At 33.4% G+C, this 20206-nt stretch overlaps 2 protein-coding genes and 1 long non-coding RNA gene across 6 annotated transcripts; 1 reads left to right on the top strand and 2 right to left on the bottom strand.

Moving 5' to 3' along the window:
• Nucleotides 1-173: 173 nt before the first annotated feature.
• On the bottom strand, nucleotides 174-3935 carry LOC149382379 (uncharacterized). 4 transcript variants are annotated; one of them, XR_016301983.1, is made up of 6 exons: nucleotides 3782-3935; nucleotides 3511-3661; nucleotides 3320-3420; nucleotides 2966-3071; nucleotides 2261-2335; nucleotides 1668-1691 (listed from the first exon to the last, which is right to left on the bottom strand). It is a non-coding gene; the product is annotated as an uncharacterized LOC149382379 (long non-coding RNA). The 4 variants fall into 4 exon arrangements; XR_016301981.1 differs by having other exon boundaries at nucleotides 174-2335; XR_016301982.1 differs by lacking the exons at nucleotides 1668-1691; nucleotides 2261-2335 and having other exon boundaries at nucleotides 2532-3071; nucleotides 3787-3935.
• Nucleotides 3936-6777: 2842 nt separating this feature from the next.
• On the bottom strand, nucleotides 6778-7873 carry LOC149382378 (uncharacterized). The gene is made up of 3 exons (XM_089601487.1): nucleotides 7768-7873; nucleotides 7422-7639; nucleotides 6778-7251 (listed from the first exon to the last, which is right to left on the bottom strand). The coding sequence occupies exons 1-3, from the start codon at nucleotides 7871-7873 to the stop codon at nucleotides 6778-6780; spliced, it is 798 nt and encodes a 265-aa protein (XP_089457613.1).
• A 6124-nt stretch (nucleotides 7874-13997) lies between these two features.
• Nucleotides 13998-15603, top strand: LOC149382377 (phosphoenolpyruvate carboxylase kinase 1-like). The gene is made up of 2 exons (XM_089600939.1): nucleotides 13998-14937; nucleotides 15059-15603. The coding sequence occupies exons 1-2, from the start codon at nucleotides 14160-14162 to the stop codon at nucleotides 15103-15105; spliced, it is 825 nt and encodes a 274-aa protein (XP_089457065.1). The 5' UTR covers nucleotides 13998-14159; the 3' UTR covers nucleotides 15106-15603.
• Nucleotides 15604-20206: the final 4603 nt, after the last annotated feature.

Genomic DNA, 20206 nt, shown 5'->3' with positions numbered 1-20206 from the left:
TTACCTTTTTTTTAAAATACAGTTCTTTCCTTATTCAATAAAAAAAATCTCTGCTCAATCATGCTCCTGTGTAAATCTTCACTAAGTTCAATCCTCCATTTGTTAAATATAAATCTTATCTTTCACGTACAGATAAAAAAAATCCAAAAAAAAAAAAAAAACCAAAAAAAATAGCCATACCTTTTCTTGAAAATATCTTCAATAGCCAACCTTCTACAAGACAAGCCGTAAGTCTTTATACGGGTTTGGGTTTAGGGTTGGTGTGATGATCATGGACATCTTTCAACTCTCCCAATACCATGGTAATATTTTTTCCCCTAAATATACTCAATTATTATTACTATTAATTACACCAGATCTTTCCTACCCAACTGTTCGATACTTTTTTTTTATCACTGCAAGTTTTTTTTTTTTAACTTTCGAGTATCTATACGATACCGATTCACATGATGTTTACCACAAATTTCTATTAAATCTCCTTTTATTGATAAAATGAAATACAAAGACTAGCAATTTTTTTTTTGGAAATATTGGACATTAGAGCAAAATCAGGATATTTTGGAAACATCAGCCAAAATATGCAGGCACTATTTTTCTCCCTCTTTACTTAACAAATAATTTATTCATATACTTAAATTCATTCAAAACGATTTCCCATCCTCCTTACTGAAATAAAATAATTTTTTTTTATTGAAAATTTACGTTTACTTATTCATCTTTGCCTATTTAAACAACAAATCACTTTCTTATTAACCATTATGATTTAAACTGTGCTATTTATGTTGCAGGTATAGGCTTAATACTCAAATTGAAGATGATAGTGGAGAAACAAAAGTCACCATATTCGGACGAACTGCACAAATTTTAATTAAAAAACCATGTTCTGTGCTCATTTTTGACGAAGGTTACACTGACCAAGCAGTAATTCCACCGGCAATCGAACAACTGAAAGGAGTGCAAAAAATCTTCGAAGTTTATTTTAAAAAACACGCAGCAACAATGACTATCATTGTTTCGAAAATATTTGAAGACAACCTTATGGAAAAAGTTGTTGGCCCATCTTTGACCACTCCAACTTTGGTCCCCAAAACTCCAAAACCAATACAAAGAAGTTTGAGGTAATAAAATCTCTCATATTATTTTTTAACCAAATTACAAATCTTTGATGTAATAGATTTTTTCCCTACTACAGTGTTGAGAAATTAGCAACATCATCGACATCTATAAAACGGAAACTCTTCAGGTATATTACTAGAATTTAATATATTTGGTTGAATTTTTTTTTATTCTAATATTAACATGCAGTGAAGAAGAAGAAGAAAAAGAGCAAAAGAAGTTAAGGCGATGATACTTTGGCGCATGTATTATACTCTTTTTGGCTACACAGTGATACATAAACATATATGTACATATCTCTACAACTGCTCAACAAATTTTGTACGTCACAAGCAGCAGCAAATGACGCAAACCCAACCATTTCGCACACTCCAGTAAGGTATTTTTCCTTTAGTTTAAATATTTGTTCTTTTATAAAATTATCTTTGTATATCATATAAAAACTGCTTACAAATACGTGGTCTGTACCACTGTTAATATATTTCTACCAAATAAAGAACCTACAAAAAAAAAAAAAAAAACCCCTTCGCGTCCTTCATTTGTCAACTTCAAACTTCCATGCTTTGTTTTTCTTTCTGTTTTTTTTTTTAATTACATAATTTCTTAAGGAGAATCAAACTGGGTTGACAATAAATAAACAATCTATTTGATTTATTTGAATGACAATTAATGTTTGTCATTCAAATTTTTTACTTGAGTATGATTTAGTACTGGTTAATTTTATCAACTTCCTATACATAATTTAGTTTCGAGGCTTTGTTGATTTATTAGATGTTATGTATTTCCAGGACTACAAAGACCTCATAACACTGATATGATGTACCAGATGGGGTAACAACTTCACAACAGTATGACGAACATGTTTTTTGATAAATCACATATATTAGTATATCTATATGTATATGATTTTATCAACTTCGCAACAGTACCAGATGTGTGTATGTATGTGTGTGTGTACTTACTAAGCATCAGTGAAAACAGTTGACTTTTGTTGGACGTAAAATCTTACTAAATAATTATCTTGGTACATTTTTTGGTAACTGTTCTAAAAGACCCATTAAAATCTGCTAGGTCACATCTTATGTTCTAAAAGACCCATTAAAATCTGGTAGGTCACATCTTAAGCAGTTTTGAAATAGCATACCTCTCTAAGCCAAACCTATACGATGCAATCTCATATAGGCCCACACTTTTCTTTTCTGGCTTTCTTCACTTCAACCTGAGATGTAGAAAATGATAAATCCTTAAAACTTCAAAAAAAAGCAAGTGAAAATAAAACAGAATATTCTTGCACACAAATTCCAAAGAACAATAAATGTTTTGGTTAATAAAAAAAGAAAACATTTGTACAACTAAACTAGCAATAACTTAACTTTTAAATAGAAAAACTAGAAGTTAAAATTTTAGGGAATCTTATTCTAAGATGAGAAAATTCATTTTGTTCGCTTTCGCATCGTAGTAGAGTGTTTTGGAATAATTTATGCATTTCTTTTAAACTTTTATATATTCAGTTTTCATCGTCATCGCGCTCTTCTATATATTCAGACTATTTATGTATTCTTTCTTAAAATGATTTGTCTTCAATTATGCTTATATTTTTTTAACAAATATAACCCGCGGCAACGCGCGGGTATATTAGCTCGTATACTACATATTTGTCACTTTATTATAATTTTACGAAAATAAAAATGATGTCATTGATTGGACTTTGGATTCTTCTAGAGAAGTCTTCCTCTTGAACCAATTTTCCCAGCCAAATATTTTTGAAACTTTTATTTCTCGATTTCCCAGAAGCTCTTCAGAACCATCCTAAAATTGCTTTACATATATGCCCTTCGTTTCAACGCACCTCACCCGTTCTTCTGATCTTTGATACCTATAAAAACATAGCTACATTTGAGTCGCTCGAGTCTTCTCACCGTTCTCCTCTTGCTCAAATTTGCATTTTAGTTCGTCTGATAAATAAAAATACGAATGAAAACAAATCATAAGAAATAAGAAATGAAGATACGATGATGGAATTTCATCTCTGATTTTCAACCAACACCAAGAATCAAATCAAACCCAGCAACACAACTCTGAGTCTCATTCAAATCAGAATACATTCTCACTCATCAAGCAAAGCATATTCAAGTTCGACTTCAGAAATCTCAACATCACATCTCGGACCCACAACTAAGCAAATCAAGAATTTTTTTCTTACCTTGACGTGAGGATGTATACACGGGCCCAAATCGTCGGCTTCACGTTAATTCCAATGAACACAACTACACAGCCACGTCTCCTTCCTCAGATTACGTTGAGCTTCAAGATTCAATAAGCCCCAAATCAGATCTCAACCCTAGAAATCCAGAGTGAAACTCAATGAAAAACGAAGATGGACTCAAGAGCTACCTAGAACGAACTCCAGCGCGGCGCTCGACTTTGTGCCTCCTCACAGAATGACAATGAGCCTCGACAGCTCCGACGAGGAAGCAAAATCTCCGGCCGAAATACTCCTCGGTGCGGTGTTCCAATTTTCCTCTTCATTGGACTCACGGCGAGCCTTCACACACACCAAAACAGAGTCCAACACGGAAATCAAACAAGATTCCAGGGGAAAAAAAAAAGAACAAGGAAGAAGAACGCATAAGGGATAACGAAGAAGAGAGAACGTGAGGTTTACCTCACTGAAATTCCGGCGACGATAAGAACGATCAGCCATTATTTCTTCTCCTTCGCTGAATCACGATGCCAACCTCGACAGAAATCAAAACCGAACCAACCGATTTTAGAAAACAAATCTATATTTGGACGTTTGGAGAGAGAAAGAGAGAGAGTCGTGTGGAAGAGAAGTGTGTTTTTTTTTTTATTTATACTTCTAAAATATTTACACTGCTGCTATTCTAACCGTCCAAATCAAAATATCCAACGGTTCGTATTTTGATATAAAATTCGACGAGGATCGTCGTTTGTAAATGATAAATGTCGTTTCTTCACTTTTGTGGTTAAAAACACTGGCTCGAATATATGGACCTAAATTTAATGGGTTCTCGAAACATTTTGAAAACTAAAATTCATAGAAAAAAAAATTAAAAACATAACAAAGAGAGCTATGTCTTAAAAAAAAAACAAAATACTAGCTTAGCTAGACTTGATAAATTAACATTGAAAATCTATGCATTATCTTATACTTTTATGAAATTGAGAATTTATATTTTGAGATAGTCTTCAAATATTTCAATTTTGAGAAAATACAGTAGTAAAAAATTTGATTTTTCCTAATTACATTCCATATTTATGAATTGAGTTAAATTTGTAATTTGGAATTTGCATATTATTTAAAAGTGACAAAATTGTAATGTAAATAGAATTTAATTAAGAAAAAAACAGGGATATATTTAAAAAAAATAGCTTTTCCATTTGATATTTGTGATGTAAAAAAAAGTTATAAAATAATAAAAGCATATTTCATATAATAGTAATATAAAACTTAATAATAATATGTTGAATATATCTTAATCTATTAATACCAAAACACATCAAATAATATGTTCAAAAATTCAATTAGTCCGCAACGCGCGGTTTATTTTGCTTGTCTCTGTCATATATGGAATAGAAATAGAGGAAATTGCTTATGGTAGTGTTTTTTAAAAACTTATCGCAAGAATAACGTATCTAAAGTTTTTTGAAAACTTATTGCAAGAATAACGTATCTAAGTTTTTATTAAACAATAATGTTTTTCAAATTGTAAAAAAATAGTTTATTTTTTGTGTTATTTAATTTGTTTACTAACATATATAAGAAAAAAAATATTAAATTAAATAGTTTGAAAAAAAAAAAACTATTTTTAAAGGGTTTAAACGTTACTATACTTCGCAAACAATTTTTCCTATGGAACATAGCATATTTGATATTGTTTATATATTATCTTTTTCAAATGATAAGTGGTCGGTTTGGTTAGATTAAACAATTTGGATGTTGGCAGAAGAATCTTTATTTTTTTAACAGAAGAATTATGAACATAATGAATCTAAGATGACTTGTTAATCAAGAATTAGAGTGACCGAAACCTAGGATTAATACCTGATGCTCGTATAATATATAACTCTTAACCTGACGTAACTGCATGCGATTGGCAGTTATACCTCTATCATATTGCATATTTCATGTCCATTAAGCAACGAAATAAAAACACAAACACTCTTCGTTTTTATTGATCCAATTATTATTATATTCCCGTATTATAATATAATGCTTCGTTAGTCAGTGCATCTATATGTTATGTACTAGTTATTTATTTATGGATGAAATCATGAAAAAGACAAACTAAAACCTAACAGAAACTACACGTATCAATTTTCAAATCAATTCTTTATTTCTTACATAATTACTTGACTATTACTTAATTGGTCGAGCTAAATATATACGTGTCTATTATATTACTAAGGTCTTCTCAACCGAGCTAACGCTTTCTAATAATGTTGAAAAATGATTTTTTTTATCACATAATATAATAGCAGAGATAAACGTAGATGACATTATTGACTAATATTACATAGTTTATGATAATTAAAGAAAACATGTATTTTTACATCTCGTGAGTCTTGAACTTAAGACCTCTCAACCGAGATATGTGTGAGATTACCATTAAATCAAACTACCTACCACCAAAAATCTCTTACTTATTTTATGAATATTGATCATATTCACCATATATTAATAAATTAAAGTCGTAGTATTATTCTACTACTTAAAATTTAAATATTGCAATTATTTAGGTTTGATGGTTCGATTTTCTTATAGTATGTGTTTGGTGACTCGTACGTCATACATAAAATAAACATTCTCAAAATACTATTAATTAAGCAGTTCTTACCTGAATTTTGAAAGTTAACTACCTAAATTCAAAGTTTGGGCAATAATATAATGGCTTAACCAAAAATACCTTGAAGGTGACTTCTGATTTGGCATGCTCTACAACACTATCAAGTGCGTGTCACACACACATTTCCAATATATATATACTTCTTCATCATAGTTGATTTCCTAATAATATAGCAATATGCAGGGGCGTGTGTGATTCTACTCAGAAAGCATCTCTTAATATATTACTAACACACACACACACACACACAAAGAAAGCATTAAACATGCTCTCTCATATATATGTACACTATTTTTTTTTTTGTTATAAAAAATGTTTCGTCGTTTACTTTCATGCATTTAAGGTTGGTTTTTTGTTTTTATAATTTTTTATATGTATGTAACCAAATTAAAATATTGATGTTTTCATATATATTTTTTTATGATATTCGTAACTGATACTAAAAAAAATTATATATTATTTCTTGTCAAATTTTTTTATTTTTCCTAATCCCTTTTATTTTATTTTTTTAACATTTGAACCATTAAATATTGGTTTTAGCTCAACTATAATTTTTGTTTTTGCCTATCTAGATATATGTTATTTGGTTGTTTTTCCAATAAACTTCTACATATATATATACATATATGTGTATGTATAATCAATAACGTTAACTACTTTAACAAAACAACTAAAATGTTTAAGCGATCATATAAACAAGAAGTTGTAATCTATAGTGTTTTTTTTTATAAAACGTGGGCGGGACCACGGGGAATAAATTAAAGCCCTCACATATGGCGGAGGAATACCGTGATTACAAATTGACACAATCATTATGGACACCACGGACGGCACAAGGCGGGACAAACCCCGACCACCGCGCCTCCGAATCAATAATAAGAGCATATTTTGCCAAATTATGAGCAACACCATTACAAGAGCGAGGAATAAAGATAAAACTAGTCTCAACAAAAGAAAACGAGTTCACCTTGATGTCTTCTAAAATCGTACCAAGCTCCGTCGGTGGAGGACCTCCCTTGTTAAGAGCATTCACAACTTGAAGGCAATCGGATTGGACCACCACCCTCCCGAGTCCCAAATCACCCGCACAAACAAGTCCATGCCGAATAGCCGCTGCCTCTGCAAGCACCAGCGAGAGCCCACAGTGGCTAACCGAGACCTCCGAGGCCACCACCCTACCCTGGTGGTCTCTAATTACGCAGCCGATACCATAGCGTCCCCTTGTGCCGTCAATCGCAGCGTCAACACTAATCGCGTGCATACCGGGCTTCGGGGGAGGCCACGCCGAGCTTTGTTAGCATTCCTATAACCGTCAAGATAGCCCCCGGCCCACTCCACAAGCGCTTCGGGGGACCATTTCGCATTCCCAGAGGTAATTTTGTTCCTATGATTCCAAATCTCCCACACCAAAACCATAAGGAATTCAAAATTACTAACCTTGACGTCTTCCGAGATGTTGGCAAAGGTTCCCACCACGTCCTCCCCTTGGTAGGTTTTTATGATATCTTCGAAGCTAGTGAGAGCCCACACTTTTTTGACCCACCTACACTCCCATAAGGCATGAATGATCGTCTCCAGGGTTCCGAGGCAAATAGGGCAGCGATAATCTTCGGAGATCTTTCGACGGTGGAGGATAGTTTTCGCCGGGATCCACCCTTTACACACTCTCCATATAAAGAGCTTAATTTTTGGGGGAATCGAGAGCCTTCAAAGAAAGTCCCACCACTTTGACGAGGACGAGGGCGAAGAGGGGCTCGCTCTCGGCAATGCATTACAAGCTTGCCAATAGCCGCTTTTAACCGTGTACTCCCCGTTGTCGGAGAAGTGCCATCGAAGAATATCGGTTGCCCCTCCGCGACTAGAGAGGATAGCAAGAATAGCATCGACATCCTCTTTCCCGAATATCGCTCGGACCAAGGTTTCATTCCACTCACCGTTATGATTTTTGAGTTAGTGTTGCATGTTTCGTTTTATAGAATGACATGCAAGTTTATCCTCTTGAAAAAGCAACACAAGCATTGATTGACTAATGACCTGTTATATGCCCTACTATTATTCCTTTTTTGGCAACATCACATGGCCAATAATGATGTGTACAAATTGTTGATTCATTGATTAAGTTTGGTGTAACAGTACGAGGCTTTTGTTAGGTATATACTTCGGCATTTTTCAGTACAAATTCTTTAGCTTTTTTCTTTTTGAAGTTTATCCCGTACCATTCCTTATCTTTTTTAAAAAAGTAACAAATTTAGCATTTATAGTTATTATAAGGTTAATGTTTGATCTTATCTTTTTCACTAACAGTATATTTTGGAGTAAAATAATTAATATATTTTAATCTGAAAGAAAAAAATATATGAAGATATATACATGAATATTTAAGTTTGAAAAATTGAATATAAAATTTTTTGAAGATATTTTTTTTCATTATGATTACAAAAAAAATTCGCATGAATAATATTTGTGTTTAAAGTCTAATTTTTTTTTTCTTTTTCATTAAAAAAATAAAATTATATTTTCTGTCTAGGTCAACCTATTCTTTATATATATATATATATATATATATATATATATATATATATATATATATATATATATAATGATTGTTACGATCTGCTCTAAGCAAAACCACAAATTTCGTTTGATCAAATTGCAAAACCAATAGTAGTATTTTTAGGTAAAGTTAGAACAATTCTTATGCTCAATAAACCAACTTTATGTCCATAAAGTGATTGTCCTACATCTGTACCTTTGCACTGTCCGGCGAGTTTAAAAGTATTTAGAAAAAAAAAAGGATGAAAAAGAACCCACTAACTAAAATTTAATAAAATTAAGTATTTATTCCAAACGCAAGGCTCCAAAAAGAATCAAATCTCCTAACTTTCTTATTTACTTTATTGCCACAGTATCAGTTGGTTCCGTTGCCACTTAAATTCAATCAAGTATCAAGATACTCATGTCGTACTACTACCTTACAAAATAAATCCACGGAAAAAGAAAATAGAAATTACATAACTATCGGGACATATATTGTTGACATTTGTAAGTTTTGAGTTCTTTATTTATTAACATAGATATCAACAATTAACATAAATTATTGACATCAATTATATATTGATGATAAAATTATATTTGTATAAATGGTTAAGTAAAATTTTTGGTCATTTTTTTTTTGGGAAATAAAAAAAAACTTATCAAAATAACGGTAGTGGAGTCAATTTCTCAAAAGAAAATGAGAAAGCTATATTTTAAAGGTATTAAAAAAAATCATAGCATCATAGGTTTTTACAAAAAAAAAAAAAAAAGAAGAAGAGAATTTAATAGTGTACGGTGAGAGACAAGCGTGGCAAGTTGTGAAATAATAGTGGCCCACCAAAAGGAAACTTTTTTTTAAAGGATTCATGATTCCAAATTCCAATCACAACTTGAACCAAAATCAAAGGCTAAAACGGCTCTACTAATTAACATTAGTGATTAATTAAACCTTTTGATCAAATTCAAAACAAATTATATATAGCGTGTCACGAGGGATTGAGACAGACACAAATACTGTCATTTTCGCTTAGGACAAATAATTGCATGCAATAGTAATACTATGGTTGGTCCACAGCATTAACCATTTTATTCAGTCGCACACTGATAACATAATTAATTTGAAGCCATTCACTTCACTTGACTCACTCATCAAGCTTCTCTGCAATTTGGACACCTATCTTCAACAATTATTTCTCACAGACAAAACACTTTACAATCATGACATATAATATGATATGATATGATACAATATAATATACTCACCCGATTAAATATTAACAGTCGAAAGGTGTACTGAACATGTAACAATACAAGTTTGCCTTCTCATCTCCTAATATATATATTTTTTTTAATTTTAACGTTTTTTAAAGATCGTTAGTTAGCTTGTTAATATGGAAGAAAAAAAAACAGCCAATTGTATTGGTGTCATGAGATGTAAATAAAATAATCTAATAAGCATAATAAGTTAATAACCATAAGATGGTAGCGTTATGTGTATGGTTGTTAATAAACCTACCACTGTTGCATGAGAAATGACTAGTAATATTACCCAGCAAGTTTGTTTTTTTAATAAATTTTTATGATTTATTTGGAAACGACTAATTACATTGCATAAACTTAATAAATAAATAGCAGGTCCGAGACGTTATAATCGAACAATAACTCAATTAGGAATGACAACGGTACAGGTTTTAGCGGGTACACCATTATCATACCCGTACCCGTCAAAAAAAATATCCGTTAGCCCATACCCGTTAACCCGTCTATTTAAACGGGACGGGTAACGGGTATACCCGCCGGATGAGGGGTGCCAAAAATATGCACCCGTTAGCCCGTTAACCCGCTTTTTTTAATAAAAAAATTGACTCATATTATGAGAAAAAATTGTCACTACTACATAGGTTATATAGTAGTATAAAAGCTGAAATTATATGTGCGGGAGTACGTATAAGTTATATCAAAATTCTAGGGTTTTTTTTAATGTTTATGGGTCGGATTAACGGGTTAGTGGATCGGGTATGTTATTTCCGCCACCCGACCCGTACCCACTAAAAATAATAACGAGTATTACCCGTTAACCCATTTGAGTGGGTATCACTCAACCCATTTAGCTCGGATACCCGACGGATTAACGGGTTTCGGATTAAACTGTCATTCCTAAACTCAATAGGTTCATGATAATTGAGAAGTTACAGTAATAAAGTGATGATGAGTATTTTTTTTTTTTTTAGGGAGGGCTTTATAAGTAGCCAAAGATACAAGATCGGATATTTATAAATATGGGGGGCTGGACAAATATAAATATCTATTTCTAAAACCATACAAACACACCCCAGAATTAATTAAATGTGGACATTGCGTCCGGCGGAATTTGATCCCGCGTTTTCTCCTTGGGAGGAGAGTGATGTTACCACTTGGCCCAAGCAAGCTTGGGTAAGTGATGATGAGTATTGTATTGGATAACTCTGTGATAAATACATTTATAATATATATAGCATAAAGTTTATAACCTGACTCTCTATTATGTCAAATAGCCGCCATATGTTTTGGACGTTTCTATAGCAAAGCATATTAATTGTGATATATCTATTAAAGTTTAGACTTGAATAAAAGTCCTTGACATACCCAATGTTTTTAATTTTTGAATAAAGAAATTTAACCACGTAACAGTACATTCCATTCCCGCGATTTTTTTTTTCAAATTAAAACAGATTACGATGAATCACTCAAATATATCTTTATTGAGTTTTGATATATATGCTTGGACATTGCTCCACGAGACCATCGTAATTACTGAGTTATGGATAATTCAATTATAAATATTAGCTCCGCGGATATTTACTATATGAATTTTCGTTTGGTCCGGCCTTCTAAATTTATTAACAAATAATTGGTCAGATAAGCCTTAAAAACAGTGGCAATTGTGTTTTAGCCAACGTTTGGTTAATTTTTTGTAAATGGCCATTGCGCCTACGTGGCAGAAAATTAACTGCTTTTTTGTTACTGAATTGCCCTTATTAATTGCGCATTCATTTTTAAATTGAGGCAGTTTTAATTTGAAATTTGAAATGTACCGAAATGGTTTTTATTTTCGGAATAAACTTTTTTTGGAAAGCAGTTATTGCATTTTAGTTATGCTGGACGTGTGTTTTGGTCTGTGTATATCGGCATTAATGGTAATGATTCCCTGAAACTCTGGACGTGTAAATGGAAATTTTCACGTTAATTGATTTGTCAGCTTATTTACAGTACAAATAACCTGTAAATGAATTTAGTATTTATTGTCCATTAACATGACTAGTTTCACAGATATAAGCGTATACAAGAAAAAGTAAAAAAAAAAAACAAAAAGCCAACTTCCAAACATAAACATATCATACGTAGAAGCCATTCCAGTCTCATAACACCAATATTTCCACAAAAGATCAGGCCAAATTTATATCAACTTCCAAACACAAAAATAACATTAAATTGATTCCAAAGTCTTACACAGAAGCCATTCCATCCAGTATCATTATACCAAAATCTCAATAGTGTATTTCGAAGGTTCCACAAAAGACCAAGACAAATTATTTTGAGAAAATTCACAGAAAAAAGCAACAATAAACAAACGCGAAGGAGATGATTACAAAAAAAAAAAAAAAAAAAAAAAAAAAAAAAAAAAAAAAAAAAAAAACCTTATGGGATATCCCAGGGCTTGGCTTCAGGGACCGCGACGACCATACCTTGAAGCTCCGGAGTGAGGATGACCTGGCATCCGAGCCTGGAGTGCTTCGTAAAGGTCTCAGGCCTGGCGTTTCGCTTGAGGATGTATTCCTCGTCGTAGGTCCTCGGAGGTAGCTTTTCGAGCCACTCCTGAGCGATGCTGACCTCACACTCGGCCGAGCAAGCGTCGATTTCCTCCAGCCGGTGCGAAGCCGGGTCTATCAGCTCCGCGTCGATCAGCGCCTTGAGCAGCGTGTGGCCGGAGAGCCCAATCACCTTTCTTTTCTTTCCTTCCGGATCGATCGCGAAGGGCTTCACGATCCGGTCCGAGTTCTCCTCGAAGACGACGCCGGAGACGCCGCGGTGGCCGAGGACCGGGAGATCACGAACTGCGAGTGGACGGAGAGGGGCGGGAGGCGGTGTATTTGGGCGGCGATTCTACGGAGATTCGCAACCGCCATTGTCGGGGGATTTTGGGGCTTTTTTTGTGTGTGTTCGTTCTGTGAAAAGTTAGGAAATTGCAGTTTCGGATCCACCACGCCGGTCTCTGGTTCTTCTGGTTCTGCTCTTTTTTTTTTTTTTGGGATTTCGTTTTGAATTCGTGGTTGAATAAGAGAGAATATTTGTGTATCTTTGGTATTAATTAAGGGAGAGCGTAATTATGGCAATGATAACTGCGGTAGTTATTAGCCGAAATATTGATTTAATTAATTTATTTTGTAGGCTGTATGGGCGGGAACGGTTATGAGGACATTTTGGTATATTTGTACGTGTAAATAAATTGGGTTGGCCATTTACCCAAAATTAACAGAATGTTGGCCATATCCAAAACTGTATATTTATAGGAGGCTATTTAGCTATAAGCGCCTATTCAGAATTTTCCTAATAAGCTTATGATTTAATCCTTCTTAAAATTAATAGTATTAATAAATCCTCCTTAAAATTAGGTATATACATTTTTCTTATTTCGGAATACAAATGAATAATTGTAAATGAAGACTCACCTCTGCCCCAATTGATGTGAAATAGAACCTAACCTAAGATAATTATTTATTAAATAAATGCTAAAGTAATTGGCCGGTTACGTACACTTGCACACCGGAACATCCTACTAAAAACAATTTAGGTGATGCTAAAGAGTTTAATGCATCCAATTCGTCATTGATAATTAATAAATAAAACTACCTTATACGTAAAAGCAAAATGGAAACATTAATACGCATTTAGTGCAGTTTTTATGACCTCGTTGAATTCGTATTGGGATATTAATGTGAAACAAATCCATATATTTTGAGAGACTATATACGACAATGCTCTAGTATCACAATCACACACACTAATAACGTAATCCTTATAATTACTGATTTTGAAGAAAGAGATTTGATATAAATAATTTAATTATCTGCATAAACCAAATTAATATGAACTTGCTTGTTTTAACTTAAGCCATACACAAAATGAAGTCCTGTCTATTATGAGTCAAACTCAAACAAAGGAAGGTAATAAACTATATAAAAAAAATAAAAATAAAAATAAAAAGAGAAAAAGAAAAGAGAAACAGAAACCATAACACCCGTCGTTTACTCCGTGAGAAATAACGTGGAGGATCAAATTGAAAGAAAAAAAGGTATTAAACGAAAAACAGAAACCATAAAACCCGTAATTTTCTCCGTGACATGTAACGTGGAGAATCATTACTGGCTATCTCACAAGCGAATATTCCAATTACTATTGGAATTTTATTATTACTTTCCTCGTTTATAAATAGCCTCACATCTCTCTCTCTCCTTCCTGTAACCTCTTTCTCATACAGACCCAAAAACAAACACAACTACTCTCTCTCTCTCTCTATTTATATTTTATACACACAGAGATAAACCTAATAATAAGCCCTTAAAATCGAAAACCCCCAAAATTTGAAACCCTAGAGGAAAAATGTGCGACGCTCTGAAGAAATCGTACCAGGTGTTCGAGGAGATCGGCCGAGGCCGGTTCGGAACGGTCCACCGGGCCTTCAGCCCCGCCTTGTCGGAGTTCGTGGCGGTCAAGGTGATCGACAAGCGCGTGCTCTCCGACGATCTTGAGCGCGCTTGCCTGGATCGCGAGCCGAAGATCATGGCTCTCCTCGCCAATCACCCAAATGTCCTACGAGTTCTTGACGTGTTCGACGATGAAGACTCTCTCGCCGTCGTCCTCGAGCTCTGTTCTCAGGTGACTCTCTACGATCGGATCGCCGATCGGAGTCTCTCCGAGTCGGAAGCCGCGACGGTGATGAGGCAGCTTCTATCGGCGCTCGCGCACTGCCACCGCGCCGGCGTGGTTCATCGCGATCTGAAGCCCGATAATGTTTTGTTCGATTCGCGAGAGAATCTCAAGCTCGCAGATTTTGGCTCGGCGGAGTGGCTCGGCGACGACGGAAGTGTCGGCGGCGTCGTCGGAACGCCGTACTATGTCGCGCCGGAGGTGATTCTCGGAAGGGAATACAACGAGAAGGTCGACGTTTGGAGCGCCGGCGTGATTCTCTACACGATGCTCGCTGGATTCCCTCCTTTCTACGGCGATTCCGCGGCGGAGATCTTCGAGGCGGTGATCAGAGGGAACCTTAGGTTTCCGACGAGAGTTTTCAGGTCTGTGTCTTCGTCGGCGAAGGATCTGATGAGGAAGATGATCTGTCGCGATCCTTCTAGAAGGCTCTCCGCTGAACAGGCTCTCCGTAAGTGAAATGAACTTTTTAATTTTATCTTGATTCATGCATGGAGTTTTTTTTTTCTTTTTCTCAACTGATCTTTAATTTGATTGATTCTAAACTCTGTTTTTTCCTGTGAATAATGTAGGTCATCCATGGATACTAAGCGGAGGAGAGACAGCTTCGGTGGAGTGAATCAGTGATCTTGTTATGTTTCATATTAACCCAATGTAACAAAAGAAAATCCAAGAACAGTCCATACTAGTTTTAACCGTAAATAGTTTTTTTTTTCTTCTCTTTTTTACCAAGTACCATTTTCTTTGATGGTCTTGGTAGAAAGAAGCCCAGTTTTCATTTCAAGAGCACAGCCATGAAGAAGAGTTCTGAAGAAGACACGAATGCAAGAAGAGTCACTTTCATGGCACGTGAAGCTCTTTCGAAGGGTGTTTTTATTTTATTTTTATTTCTGAGTTTGTTTTTTAGTTGAGAAACTCTAGAGATTGTAGATATACGGTTGTGTGAGAAAGATGGAGTCTTGTCTTTCCCGGCCTCTGAAGAGACATTAGGAAGCGAGGAAAGAAAAGAATTAGATGTTGCTGTTTTTCCTTTTTCTTTTCTAATAATAAATAAATCAGTATGTTTTTGTAAATGAAAATGCTGAGAATATTATATGGATATGCTCTTTAGTTCTGGTAGATCTTTTCTTTTTTCCTGTATATGCCCATGTTTTTTGGGAATAGTTTGCGTGAATTCTTTCCTGATGCTTTGACTTGCAATTCACTTCTGCCAAATATTAGAGATTTTGGATATTCATAGAAGCATATGCCTTTGATAATGATATATATTCTCTTATATTTATTTCACACATTGAAAACTCTCTTATCAAAATATGCTTTGGGAAACGAATTTGCCTTAAGTCTTAAGCTAACCATGGCCCACTATTACACATTTCTCTCCCAATTAATCAAAGAGATGCTCTCAAACAGTTTCTTTGTTTCAAACCGAAAACAGTGTGAAAATCTGTCACTGTTTTAACATGTATTGAAAGGCGTTTTTTTTGTGCGGTTAATAAATCACACGGAAAGCACACACCAAGTTTGTTGCCTCCCACATGTCATTCACTTTCACACGGTTGTTATACACACTGATCACCAATTTGAAACATTGATAATTCATGATTTGGATAAGCTTATGAACTTTGTTATGGTTGTAAATGGTTTAACTGTGTTAGACTTAGAGATGTCCCTACCTGAGAAACCACCACCATGTGAGTTTGTTGTCCATTTGACATATGAATCGACCCATTATCCGTATCTTGAGGACCCCAAATTTTTTTATTGGATTTTATTTTTGTTTAAAGTAAAATCTGCAATCAAAACTATGCTGAATTAAAATGAAAACCAACTACCTCTATTATTGCGTTGTAGTTGAAATGGGCTACACTCTCTGCCACTAATTTATTATTTGGTAGGTCCAAGCTCGAAATCCAAAGAGAGCGGTTAAAACTTGGAACTTTTTGGGTAAAAAAATAGCTAGAACCAAGAATGCACATAGACATATTAATAATGTAGTTTAACTGTTTTTTTAAGGAGCCTCACTGTCACTGTTATATGGTATGATATTTTTAGAGATTGACATGTATGTAGCATGTTGTAGCAGCATAGCTTATAAAAATATAAGCTCTTTAATGCTTGGTTTTTGTAGGGCAACAAAATGATAGTGGGAGTTGCAAAATAATCATAATAATAAGGGATAAATATATTTTAGTGGAATACAGTTGGCTAGAGATTTTTTTGTTGATAAGTTATCTACTGTTAGGACAAGTGGTTGGATAGTCAAATTGGTCCCATGTGATGGAGTCAGCTTAGTTTGATAAGTTAAATGGGGTTTCTATACTTCGCCTAATAATTAATAAGCTAACGCATTGTCACATTGTTTTATTTTGTTAGGCCGTCCTTAAATTATGCTTCTAGAATGTGGGTGTTGGAACTTAGAAGTTTATAGTTTAATACTGATTCATTTTTTTTTCCCTTCTCAATTTGAAGTTTGAACGCAGTCATAGACTCGTAGTAATGACCTTGATTGTTGGCAGAACTTGACTTATCAACTAGCAAGACGAACTTCATAGATTATGAGATATGAATGATAAAGTATCAAATTGGATTTATAGATTGGAATTTGATTACTTGACTAATCAATTAGCAAGACGAACTTCATAGATTATGAGATATGAATGATAAAGTATCAAATTGGATTTATAGATTGGAATTTTATACCACCGAATAGTCACCAAACACCGAACAAGATGTAATTTGAGGTGTAACAATGTGAAGAACGAGCAGGAGTATAAGCTAACATCCGAATTTCGACCAGCAAAATTATGAATGATGGAGAAACTCTCGGTATAATGAAAGACTAGTCGAACAAAAGCTTACATTGGCCACGTAAGCATCGATAACCGTCAAGATAACCTACTAACAGTTATCCAGGCAGTTATACAATACAATCATAGCAATTATGGGATAACCACTCAGGACGTGGATCTGATCAACTCACGTTCACACTTGATCCCATTTATAAAAAGCACAATACCTCAATGGAGGAGGACTAGACTCTCATTTTCACAAACAACACTTAGGCCGTACAATTTTCTATTGTTATTTTCACTTTTAAATTGAATCTCTTGTAACAGTTGCTTCTTGTATTGAGATTCGTATAATATAAGAACAATTTGATCTTTTTTACTTACGAGATTGTCAGGTCTAATCAGTATATGTTGAGTAATCATCGAGACAAATATTGTATCTTTTTTCTGACATCAACAATAATCAAAATGTATAAAATCTGGTTTATACTATATAGGACTATTTTATATGTTTTGAACACAATAATATCATTCAAAGTAATAAAAAAAAAACTATTCTTTATTAGTCTAACTTTTTAACTAAATTTCCCACGAATTTTTCTTTTCCTAAAAAAAAATCAATTAAAATCGTCGTCTTTCGTCTAAATCGTTTGTCGTCCAAGATGCTCAAAAGTACGTACATGTCATATTTAAATAATGGATCCAAGATGTCATGAGCATTAATGAGATATCTATTGAGAAATTGTCTCATTTGTCATCAGTTTCATAACATTTTTCCACTTTCCACCAAAAGATTAATTTGGCCCAAAATACCATCATCTATGTCAACAATGTTGACATCTAATAGTGAAATGCAAAAATAAATGTCAACATTGTTGACATAGATGGTGACATTTTGGACCAAATTAGTCTTTTGGTGAAAAGTGAAAAAATATTATGAAATTGATGGCAAATGAGACAATTTCTCATATCTATTCTTCACTTATTGTTGAACCCATTGCGTATTTGTATTTATCGGGTGTAAAATAAAAATAAAAAATTGAGGCTATGCAGCGTTAGAGTTCTCCCTAATTCACCATTTGATGCTCAACATTAGTCCAAATAAAAAATATAGATATATATATATATATATATATTTTATCGAAATTGAAAAGAAGTTTGTTTACAAGATGACCACGTACAATGCATTTTATATACTGACTACTGAGCCTAACAAACACGTCTAATTGCTTGGTAGCTCTAATTATTTGATATTTTATTTTTGTCGTTTTCTCAAAACTTGCTGTCTAATAAAGTGACAAATGTCTTCGCCATATTTCAGCAGAATTTGTTTGCATGTTCCGACTTTTTGAAAAGCCAGCTATGAGCCTATGAACGCGAGAGTAGTCTTTTTCATTTATTTTAGGTACGAATTATAAGAAAAATAAAAATCACTTTCACTGTATTTGTCTTGCTTTGCAAAGCGACAAAAGTGATTCCCATTAGCATCTCTTTGCAGGAGACGTGGTGGCCTTTATGTATTTCAAAATTGGATATATTGGGAACTTATAATTTACAGTATTAAATACAAGGGTCCATTAGACAAACACATTACATTTAGTATAGCAGAATATTTGAGAATTTGTTTAAACACGTATGTTTAATTTTTGAGGAAATAAGGTTTAATAGCCTTTTACAGAAGAGAAAAAAGGGTCTATATTTATCAATTCGAAGACATTGAATTTTCAGTTTAAATTTAAAATATAATTTTTTAACAAATCGAATTTAATTTAACGATGACAAGGTTTTTACAATTATTGGAATATTGTTGATTCGGCCGTTATATACTTATATTCGTCAAGAATATACTTCTACAAAAAAATACTTCTAGAAGGAAAAAAGTCTTTTTTTTTAATAACAAAAAGTCGAGTCTTGTGCAGAACACCTCCTAAATTATTGATTCTGAAATTGATTTTAATTGGCTTCCCAACAACATTTTAAACTCCAAGTTTGACTTAAATTAGTTTGTAAATGGTTTCTCAACAAGAAAAAAAAAAGACGGAAATAAAGAAAAAGTAAAGCGCGTTTAGGAAAGAAAAAAAAATAGTAACTTGTGGAGAGGGGTAGACTTTTACGCATTCATGTCATTTTATTTTCCCTTTTTGTCGGGATCATCTGAAGAAGAGAAAATAGGAAAACTAGCAAATGATGTAATGTTAAATAGATGTTGCTGACTAATCTAGCTGATATTTTTCCACAAAATTTTTATTTATATACTAGATGTCATCATAAAATGAGTTTTTAATACATAAAAAGTAGTCCTTCGTTTGAGATTTTAATATTCGGCTATAAGTCACCAGTCATGTGAAATCTCGACGTACCCGCCGGTCATGTGACTTGGTTTCATTGCATCTCATGTTTCATGAATGAATAATATTCTTTCTTTAAAGCAAAAATAACAACAATAATATTATTATTTCTTTCGCCCCAATAAGTTATTAATAATAGTATAACCACTAATTTAAATGACTATCCCCACGTGATAGCTTGATATTGTAAGGAATATTTGAAAGGAATATTTCATGTTTCGTGAACTTGGTTGCTACAACAAATTCGAATGGACAACTAAATCATACAGACAGTTACAGTTTTTTATTTTTTTTATTTTTTTATGATATAGACAATATACGTAAATTATTTATAAAAATACATCACATGTATTTATTAATTTTTAAAAAATCTATTAACTTTCATATGGAACTAAATCGAGAATGATTAATTTTAAGATTAAATTAACTTCTATGTAAATTAAAGTTTATCTAAATTCAAATGCACATATCCAAAGACCAGAATAAGTCCTAGTTTGCCTAGTTAAAAACTCTTATACATGTCAAGTCACTAACGAGAAAACTATATCAAACAGAAAATTCAAACAATTGTTTAAAACGATAA

Source organism: Urtica dioica, chromosome 11, assembly GCF_054948205.1.
Source record: "Urtica dioica subsp. dioica isolate 48M chromosome 11, U.dioica_male_clone48M_v1_H2, whole genome shotgun sequence".
Classification (NCBI taxonomy): Eukaryota; Viridiplantae; Streptophyta; class Magnoliopsida; order Rosales; family Urticaceae; genus Urtica; species Urtica dioica.
The sequence above is the reverse complement of the archived record's forward strand: the minus strand, read 5'-3'. Positions and strand labels throughout refer to the sequence as shown.